This window comes from Peromyscus maniculatus, chromosome 8 (assembly GCF_049852395.1).
Source record: "Peromyscus maniculatus bairdii isolate BWxNUB_F1_BW_parent chromosome 8, HU_Pman_BW_mat_3.1, whole genome shotgun sequence".
In the NCBI taxonomy this organism is placed as follows: Eukaryota; Metazoa; Chordata; class Mammalia; order Rodentia; family Cricetidae; genus Peromyscus; species Peromyscus maniculatus.
Genome location: NC_134859.1, coordinates 16294190 through 16304512, shown reverse-complemented (window position 1 = coordinate 16304512; position 10323 = coordinate 16294190). Strand labels below are relative to the sequence as shown.

At 52.1% G+C, this 10323-nt stretch overlaps 1 protein-coding gene across 2 annotated transcripts in view; it reads right to left on the bottom strand.

Annotated features, from left to right (window-relative positions):
* Positions 1-10323, bottom strand: part of Ergic1 (endoplasmic reticulum-golgi intermediate compartment 1) — a 103319-nt gene that overhangs the window by 3663 nt on the left and 89333 nt on the right. For both annotated transcript variants that reach the window (XM_006978870.4, XM_076578073.1), the window contains exon 9: positions 9775-9897. In XM_006978870.4, coding sequence (XP_006978932.1) covers positions 9775-9897 — 123 coding nt within the window. The remainder of the gene's footprint in view (positions 1-9774; positions 9898-10323) is intronic.

Here is a 10323-nt window from a genome sequence, read left to right as displayed (position 1 = left end):
CATGACGCAGGGGCACTTTTCAGGGAAGATGACGGCAGGGGAGCTGGTTTATTTCGGTAGAGTGGATCAGATGATGGCAGATTTTATACCACAAAATGCTTTTAGAGCTTGGAGCGGAGGGTAGGAAAATGTGACTTAAGTGCAATGGAGCAAAAAATAAAAAATAACCCCTCCATCTGCCCTCATCCACACATAACTTGAAGCCTGAATTCCTATGACTCACACACACCTGGCACCCGTCTGAGATCTTCTTTCATTGGGCTGGCCCAGGGAAGAGGGAGACATATGCACTGAGGCCCACCAGGAGATATAGCCTTTGGGGGAAACTGAGGGAGCATGCAAGCTAAGCAACAGGTCCAATCACAGGATAAGTTACTGCCAGCTTGAAGGCTAAGGGGGATGCTGCTGTGAGCATCCGTGTGTATCTGCTGATGTCACTCAACCCACGCATACATTACAATGTCTACTGAAGGGGGTAGATTTTGGTGGACTGCAAGAAAGAAAGGAATTCTGATACATTTTGGGGGGCTTCTCTAGAGTTGAGAAGATTCTAATGGCCCACCCTTGCTTTCATTCCAGTGGTCCCTCATTCTCAGGGGATAAGATAGTTTCAAACTCAATACTTAATGTACACTTAAAAATAAAACAAAACATGGGGGGGGGGGGGCGGCGGTGGCGGCGGCGTCGGCAGCAGCAGCAGCAGCAGCAACAGCGCACGCCTTTAATCCCAGCACTCAGGAGGCAGAGCCAGGCAGATCTCTGTGAGTTCGAGGCCAGCCTGGGCTACCAAGTGAGTTCCAGGAAAGGTGAAAAGTTACACAGAGAAACCCTGTCTTGAAAAACCAAAAAACCAAAAAACAAATAAACAAACAAAAACAAAACAGTACCTACTAATTTTTTAACTTAAAAATTAGGCACAATAAAAGACTAATGATAATAAAATAAGAATACTATATTTAGTAATATTATTTAATATCTTCAAACCCCTTGTTTCTGAAAAATTCCTTCGAGTATTTTCACATCGTGGCTATGAACAAGCCACAAGGACACTGTAGTAGTCCCTCTCCACCCTCGGTACCTACTAGAATGAGGTGGATTAGGGTTACAGGGACAACCAGGAGGCTTGAAGCATGGAGTGTTCTGGAGTTGACAATACACAGGGACATGGCAACCACCAGCACCAGGGTGATACCATTCTGGGACTCACCGGGCCAGCTGTCAATTATGGTCATCCCTTGTCCTGAAACGGTCAGGGCTCTTACATGGGAAATGAAGCCACCAGCTGCATGAGAGTGTGATGGCCCTTCAAGGTGAGTTCCACAAGAGGGTGGCAGGAGTACAGGCCTCACTACTGATAGGTCTTGAGCAGTATGGGAAAAACAAATGGACCAGTTGTGAGATGAAGCTAGAGGTGATGAAGGAAGGATGCTAAGAATGGCCTGAACAGAGGGCAGGGCACTGGACACTCAGCATCACTCGGATCTGCAGGGAGGGGCCCAAGATCAACCTAAATGAATAAATGTGTAGATAAAGCAGACGGCACCATAGACACTAAACCTCCACCCTGTTGCTAGCAGCCTGTCTGGGAGTGCAGAGGTGAGGTGGGGAGGCATGTACCTCCTCACTGCAAGTGACCACGGCAGACAGGAGGTGAGGACTATGGCCTTTGCTGCTTGGAAAGCAGAGAGAACCCATCCTTGGGGCTTGGGCAGTGGCTGCCATGGAAGTTGTTTTTCTGGGTCTCAGTTTTTCCATCTATAAGACCAGAAAAGCAGTCTCGTCCAATTGACAGTCCTCCTGCAGAGAACACCTCTAGAGTACTTGGAATTCAGTACGTGTTCAGTAAATGACACCTAATCTCATCTCTCAGTCTCCAGCCTTGTTGCTAAATGTGGTAATCTCTATACTTGAGACTCATTTTAGTCAGAAAAAAAATGAGTAAAATACTACCAATTATTTATTTTTAATTCATGTGTATTAGTGTTTTGCCTGCATGTATGTCTGTGTGAAGGTGTCGGATCCCTTGCAACTGGAGTTACAGACAGTTGTGAGCTGCCATGTGGCTGCTGGGAACTGAACCCTGGTCCTCTGGAAGAGCAGAAAGTGTTCTCTATCGCTGAGCCATCTCTCCAGGCTTCCTGTCTCAATTCCTTCTCTTCCTGGTACTTTCAGAGGAGGACAGTCAATCATGGAAGAACAGTACGGCAAGGTTCTCTGAAGACCCTGCAGCTGCCTAGACTCATGTTGGCCATGGGGCCGGGCAGTCAGCCCTGACCTTAACAGAGGTGTGATGCCCAAGGGGGGCATGGCTTAGGGCCGTGTCTAGGAGCATTCATGATGAAGAGCCTCCCTCTGGGCTAGGCTCTTTGGGTCAGATCCCCTTCACTTCCCTAGTCAGGGGGCCCCTGGTGTCTGGCCTGTGTCAACCCTATCGCTTGCTCTCTTATGTTCACGTCCAAGGGAGAGAAGACATAAGTCACTGGTACAGAGCAGGTGTTCAAGACACATTTGCTAAATAAGTAGACCACGAATGAACACAAGGATGAACAAGGAGTAGCTGAATGGGTTTGATCGAGCAAAGGAACGACGGGCCCCTTGTTCCGCTCTGAGCAGTGTCTGGGAGCTGGTGCGAAGGTGGGTGGAAAGGTGGGGGCTGGTGAAGCGGGGACAGGCAACAGACTGGCCCACCCCACTGTGACTCCCTCAATCTCTGAGCCTGGGCAGTGCAGCCTGGGGCTGTGAGATACTCAGTTGCTGAGGCCATCCTGGCCTTGGAGTCTGTAGAGCCAGGCTTAGGTCTTCCTGTTGCTGTGGCTGTCTGTCTGCCTCCTAGTGTTCATACCTCAGTTTCTTTGCTTTAAAAAAAACGGGAAGACTACTTCTTAAGACTAGTGTGTCTTGGAATGAGCACCTGTGAGCACACACACCCCAATGCCGATGACCTTGACCCTTGCTTCCACCAGGCCTCAGGACAGAGGGACAACTAGGGTGAGGGGGCCTACCTGTTGCAGGGGGATGGTTAGGGAGGAGAGCTGCTGAGCCAGGAAGGGACACGATGGCCAGCACCTGCCTCCCTACCCTGGTCAGCAGCCGCAGCCCCAGAAACACAGAGCAGGACAACTCACTCACCTAGGCCCCAGTGTGTCCAAGAGAAGCAGTCATGAGCTAGACATCACCAACAGCACCCCCCTTTCTGACCCAACCCCTCCTTCCCAGGCCCTACGGCTTCCCAACCTTCCGTGGGGACCAGAATGAAGGCAGCTTACTTGAATATTTCACTTTGCAATTAATTTTTAAATTACATTTACTTATATACACAGGGTCACAGTTGCCCGCGTGGAGGTCGGAAGACAATTTGCAGGAGGAGTCAGTTCTCTCCATCTACCACGTGGGGTCAAGCTTAGCCTTGTGGCAGGGGCCTTTACACGCTGAGCTATCATTCCATCAAGTCTAGTTTCTTGTTTTTCTTTTTTACATTACTTGGGCCTCGAGCATGCCTGGCAAGTGTTCTGTCCTGGAGTTCACACCCCAGCATAACTTCAAAAGATGATGTATTTCTTTACATGTTAACTCTGGCTTTCAATTCCTTATGCTATGGAAGGCCTGGGCTAGACAGCTGAATTCTTGTTCCACCAGGACTAACATCTTCCTGCCCCTCCTGGGCCTATGTTTACTGCTCAGTGGCTTGCTGTGAAAAAGTCTGCACCACCGCCACTCTGGGGAGGGAAGGGAAGGAAGCGCCGGGCAAACATTCCTGGGTGGAAGCCAGTTCTGTGATTTGGGCCAAGAAGGTCAGTTTAATTCTCTGGGCCTCAGTTTCTCTCACCTACGATTGGGGTGGCTATGGGGCCTCTGTGACCACAAATGCCAGGAACTGCTCATCTTTCCTCATCCAGGCAGTGCGGTTTCAAAGCTTGTGGAAAAGGCACAGTCAGAGGAAATAAATAATGAACCAAGTCTCATCATATGCTGCCGGAGGCAGACAGGCTGGAGCCGCGGATGAGAACACCCAAGTCGCAGAGGCAGGGAGGGGGGGGGGGGCACCAGGAAGGGAAGCTGATGATGGGGCTCCGGAGAGATTGGGAATGGGAGGAAGAGAGGGACGGTGATCTCCACTCAGCATGTCATGTCTTCTGGACCCCCTACTCTCAGCCCCTAATTCAAGGGAAGGTCTGAGGGAAAGTGTGCTTAACTGAAAACTCCCCTTCCCACCCTACCCCAAAGTTCCCGCTTGGTTGAGCACCTCTGTCCTGCCCTGGGACAGCGCTCTCTTCTGCCTTCTCATTCAGTTCTTGTGACTGTGCCACAGAAGAGAAGGCTCGTCCAAGGTCACACAGCAACCGAGAACGTGGGTGTGGGAGGCTCCAGGGGTCTCTCTGTCTTGTCCCTACCCCTCAGTGCGCCTCCTCGTTTATGGAGACCTTGTAAGCCTACCCTACGGCACCCGCTTTCTCCGTGTGCAGAGATCCGCACAGCAAATATCCTGGAATCGGGGTATTCGAAAGCCCTGCTTGCAGAGGTCGGGAAGTGAGAAGCGATGCATCTCCGGGACTAAACCTCCCTGGACCACGGTGCCCCGTCCTTTCCTTTTCTATCCCTTTTACCCCACAGGGCCCACCTAGGAGACAATAGTATGAGAAGCTCCATCTCATTCAGCCCCATTCCCTCCACCTGCCCCTGCACACAGCTGTCTGCAAGACCTCACTTCACTCTGTTGCCCTAGATGGATCTGATCCCAAGGCTTCTGTACATTCCAGCCCAGAATCACGGATTCTGGGCTGTGTTCTAGCCGGCACATCGCAGTGGTGGCGGCGGAGGGGAATGAGGCGGGCACACGCCTCTAGCTCTTGGTTCAGTGGAGAGGAGGAGGCAGAGGAGAGAATCCAGGCCATCCACAGGAGGCTGCGAAGCTGCCCCCTGCCCAAGTGGCAAAGTCCACACAACCTTAGAGGAGTATAAAACTCGTGTGTGTGTGTGTGTGTGTGTGTGTGTGTGTGTGTGTGTGTGTCATGCATTTCTATATATGCCAGAGGTCAACTCCAGGTGCCATTTACTTTGGCTTTGGAGACAGAGTTTCCCCCTGGTTTGGAACTTGCCAAGCAAGCTAAGCTGGCTGGCCAGTGAGCCCGAAGGAGCCCGCTGTTTGTACCAGCTCTGGGATTACAAGTGCACGCCACCATGGCCCAGCTTTTTTACGTGGATTCTAGGAAGGAACACAGGTCTTCATACTTGCACAACACAACCCTTTTCCAACTAAGCTAAAGCCTCAGACAAAACCGACCAACCAAACAACTCCCACCCCGGCGGCCCCCAAAACAAAACAAACCCAGTGCTAGGGACCGAACACCCAGCCGAGAAACTTGCAAACTGTTAGCCCTGCAGCCTCGGGTGGACACCTGGTTTCTTTTTGTGGCTGTGCACATGCTTACACGGTGGTGATATCAGTTTACCTTCTGCTGTAGTATCTCAGTGCCGGGGTAACAGCCCCTGTCCGACAACACCAGTGACCAATGCCAAGGGCTCTGTGCCTTCTAGGGCCTTTGCTCCTCTAACACCCTTGTTTGAGAGCCATTGTGTGGCAGGGAGTAGATGTTACAAAGATAGGCCTGGGAGTCGAGCCCCAGCTTCATCACTCACTAGCTGTATGGTCTTGGGGGGTGTCTTTGCCTCTCCAAGCCTTGGTTAAATTCATATCTAAATCAGAAGCAGTAGAACCAGGCTGAGGTCCCTGGAAGGGGATAACTATAAAATTGCCTGTAGTGGGTGCTGAGTAAAGGCAGCCACCATCACTTCTGTGAGCAGCTGTTCTTTACACATCTGTGAACACCCAAGGCCAGGCCAGGCCTATGCTGGATGCTGGGACACCACGGTAAATGAGTCATGACACCTGGAGGCTAAATTGGACCTGACAACTGGGAAGTGCAATCTAAGCATGGAACATTATTTTCCTGGTAAGGAAAGTGTGTGGGGGGCAATGGAAAGAACATGGGTGGGTGAGGCTTACTCCAGCCAAACTCCCTCATCCCGAGGCCCCTAAGTGTCTTCCGTTGAAAGGGCTCCATGATAATGTTCAATGGGAGCACACCATCAGTATCTGGTACTTTCTGGTGGGCAAGAATTGTCAGTCATGCCAAGGCCAATATGGCACTTAATGGCTTCTGGGTATTCCTTCTCTCAAAATAAACCATGCATAGAAAGAGATTTGACACCTCAAGTCATTCAATCTGTCACCATGGCCCACTTACATCTCAAAAGAAGGGTTTTAGCAAACTGCAGGGGACCGGCATGGAGGGGTGGGGGGAGATATAGGCATGTACATATGGCCAAATGCAACGCTTCTTTTGGTGTTAAGAATGTTCTGGTAGAGCAAGAGGGGTAGGTACTGTGAGGTGGGTTTGGTAGAGGTACTGTGAGGACCCAGAGAGGGGAGCCTTGGGCAGTCTGGTGCTGGAAGCTGCAGGGCATGTTCCCTGAAGACCTGACCCGGACGAGAACCTAGCATCAGCCAGGTACCAGGTATGTGAAAACGCTTCTTTCGGAAGCTCTGCCCCTCACCCCAGCCCAGCCCCAGCTGCTCCCCTCCTCTGAAGCCATCACATGACCTCTTAGCCTAAGCCCTTCTTCAGCAGCCCCCGCGGAGGGGCTATTTGCAGAGGACATCCACTTGGAGTTGAGAGCTGCGCACACAAGTGTTTGGTTGGAAAAGGAGAGGATGAGAAGCCCATGGCAGGTGTCTCCACTCTGCTGCGGCCCCACCCACCCTCCGCAGGCTCCAGGGTCTTTGTGCGGCATGTCTGAGTGCCAGCATCACCCTCGCATCTGCCGCCCCGTGACAAAGGGCTTTGAAGCTCCATAATGACGCCATCTGCCGGGAGCCAGCTGGCTCATGAGCTGACCCTCCGGTTGCCATGGCAACCAAGATGGCAGCCCTGGGCCCCCAGAAAACAAACCAAGCTAAGGTCCGGAGGTTCCACGGAGCAGTGAGGTTAGCAAGCCTGGGGATTCATGGGGTCTTACCCCAGCAGAGGTGGCCCCGACCAAGATGGCTGACAAGCTGGGGGCTGAAGGGAGAAGAACAAGGGGAGGAGTCGTGTTGGGTTAGGAAGATCGTTGTTCCTGTGGCTTTGTGGAAACTCCAGTTCTTGGAATGTCAATGGTTCACCTTGGCTGAACAGGGAGTCCATCCCAAGGAGAGAGCTGCTTGGCCTTCAAAAGGCCACTGGACTGATGTCTCTGCACACAAGAGGCCCTTTCCAAGGCAGCCTTCTCCCCTTCTTCCCAGAACCCTGCTGAACAGGTGTGAGGGCCTCCTCTCTGCCACTGTGGAACCCAGGAGCAGGGCTCTCGTGGCACAGCACTGGGTTTTGACACGAATGTTCCACACCACTGGGAGGGTCAGGCTCACTCAGGCCTGGTATGGCAAAATCTAGAAAACAGTAAGGGAGTAACCAAAGCCGCTTCATTTCTCAGCCACTTGCCAAGGGATTTTTGATGCTCAGGGGCTCAGCTGCTTCCCATGAACAAATGGGAACTGGGGGGTGGGGACCATGGAGGGGCCTTCTCGGCCTAGCAGCGCAGTGTGTCAATGGTACCATTGGCACAGAGCCTCCAGGGCCTCTGAGGAGCAGGCCACACCTGCCTGGAAGCATGGAGGACTTCTGCTTCCATCTAAGTGTCTGGCTTACTCTGGGTATGCAGTGGGACCAGACTGGGACAAGTCAACACCCACATGCACTTAGCATGTGCTCGCCTGGGGCATCTTGGGTAAAAGCATTTGTTCACAAACCCCTTGACTCGGAGGTGACAGGTTTTATAAATCTCCTCCTATATGTGGGTGCCTATTTTACCTCCTTTCCATCTTTGTGGTGAGTAGCAGACTTTGAATATCACCGGGCAGGTAGGACTGGACGGCTCTTAACATTTTGAGTCTCGCTTTTTTCAAGTTCAAGTGAAAGGAGCAGGGTTCACTGGTCTGCTTGGGGCAGAGTGGTCCTTAGCCCTGGCCTAGCTCCTCTGGCCACTTGCTACCGGGGAGGTCTTTCTATACAGATGTTGATGACCGTTCCTCCGCACACATGTGGCAAGCCCTTTCCAGCCTGTGTGTGGTGCTTCAGCTCTAGGTAGGAGCTGTTGGTTCAAGGGAAGCTTTGGATTCCTGTGCGCTCACAGAACGGCAAAAAGCTGTTCCGAGGCTTATCCAAGCCCCAGGCTTGTGGCACACGTTGTATCCACCTGCTCTTTTGACATGCAGAGTTTTTCCTTCCATGATGCTCTCTGAGCCTCAGAGGCCCCGGAGGTAGCAAGAACAAAGACCATCATTCTTATGTTGCTCGTTAGAAGCAATGGCCTTGCCACAGATACCTCCCTGACCATGTGCCTTGCAGTGCCCACTGGCCCTCTCCCAGTAACTAGTCTTGATTTTCCTCTTGAGGAATGCCATCCCTCACAACCTTTGGTTCCAGAGAGGGCAAGAGACCTAGCCCAGGGCAAGCAGAGAATTCCGTTCTCTAAGCAAGGACAGAAGGACATCATGGGACCTCAGCTGAGACAAGAAGAGCTTGGACCTTTCCAGGGTTTGGCATGGAGTTACTGAGATCTAGAGAGCTTCTGTTGGTAAATTCTGTCCTAGAACAAGGCCAGGATAGAGAGAGATGTAAAGACTGAAAGATGGAGAGAGATACTTCTCACCCAGTGCGTGACTAGATACAGCCATGCCTGAAGACGCCGACATACCACTCAGGCCAGCTGCATAGATCCTGTCTGTTCCTGACCCTGCTACAGCAGGAAACGAACCAGCCAGGATTGAGACCCCGATCTCAAACATCATTAAAAGTATGAAGTTGGGCAAAGTCACATTCCTAGCTATTTAGGAGGCTCAATGGCACCCAGGAGGATTCCTGCCAGTTCCAGGCCAGCCTGGGCTACACACCAAGACCCAACTCACCCTGCACAAGGCTTTCCAATATTATATGCATCTTTATGCCTCAGTGGCCAAATCGGACAGGTAGAGAGAGCAGTCCTGTCTTTCACCTCTGCTGACCCTGGCTTACCCCAGACCTCTGGAGTTTCTTGGGTGGAGCAGGCACCGTGACCCACCTGCCCTGTTCAAGGGTGATGAATTGGAGGCCAGGAAGCAGTTCACGTGACAGAAATAGTCCGTGTAAAACTAAACTGCCATCCCAATGCTGCCCGGAGTAGTCAAGGTGGACAGAAGGAGAAACAAAGGCAGGAAAGTGAGCAGAGAAAGAGTACGCTGAACCCAGGATGGCCGGATTGTGAGAGAAGACACGAGAAGAAGTTAAAAGGCATGGCATGTGGTTAATGGTGGTGCACGCCTTTAATCCCAGCACTCAGGAGGCAGAGGCAGGCGGATCTCTGTGAGTTTGAGGCCAGCCTGGGCTACAGAGTGTGTTCCAGGACAGCCAGGATGGCATAGCGAGACCCTTTCTCAAACAAACAAACAAAACCCAAATACAAATGCTGAAAATAATTTCCACAGAACACCACCAAAAAGAGAAAATCACCAACATCCTGGAGCCAGGAGACTTAGGAATTAGATGTGCTAGGTGGCGTCTCCCAGAACACGTCAGCTAGGGGTGGAGCCAGTGATCCCAGCCTGCTTCTGGTAACACTTCACTGGTCTGGGAGACAAAGTCACCGTGTTCAACTGGGGCCTGGCAGGCCCTGTCCGGTTCCAGCAAGAATAGGTGTGGGCTGCCCAGACAAGGGGGCCCACAGCAGACGCACAGCTGGCCCCGGGCCCTGGTGACTTACTGTGGTGATGAACCTGTAGAGTGGCTGCCTTCTCTCTGTGTACTTGACTGTGATGGGGCTGAGGTCATAGCGGAACCAGATGGCGGGGATAATGCGGCCCGTGTGGCTGTAGGCAACGTACTCCTATAGGAGAGAAAAGGAGGGTGGTGGGAGAATTACAAGCACAGCCAGCCTCAGGAGGGTGAGGGTGTGGACTGCAGCAGGGCATCCAGACAGCTTCCTCTCACTCCTCCTCCCAAGGCCTCAGGACAGGCAGCACAGTGGGGCGCTTTGTATCCCCTCAGCTGTAGGAAATGGACCATGTAACTCAGAAGTGGCGCCAGAACTGAGCACCGATCTGAAGGGTGAGATGTGAGAGGAAAGCTTTGCGCTCAGTCTGAGTATTTCCTCCTTGAATCACCTGGCCACATAAAATCTAGTCACTTATTCTGTTGGGCACCTCTGCTGTTCTGGGATTCCTGGGGTGACAAGTCCTCTTCCCTAGAAGAGTCAGGACTGCCAGGCGTGAGGACACAGACATCGCAGCATCACTGACTTCCAACAGTGTTC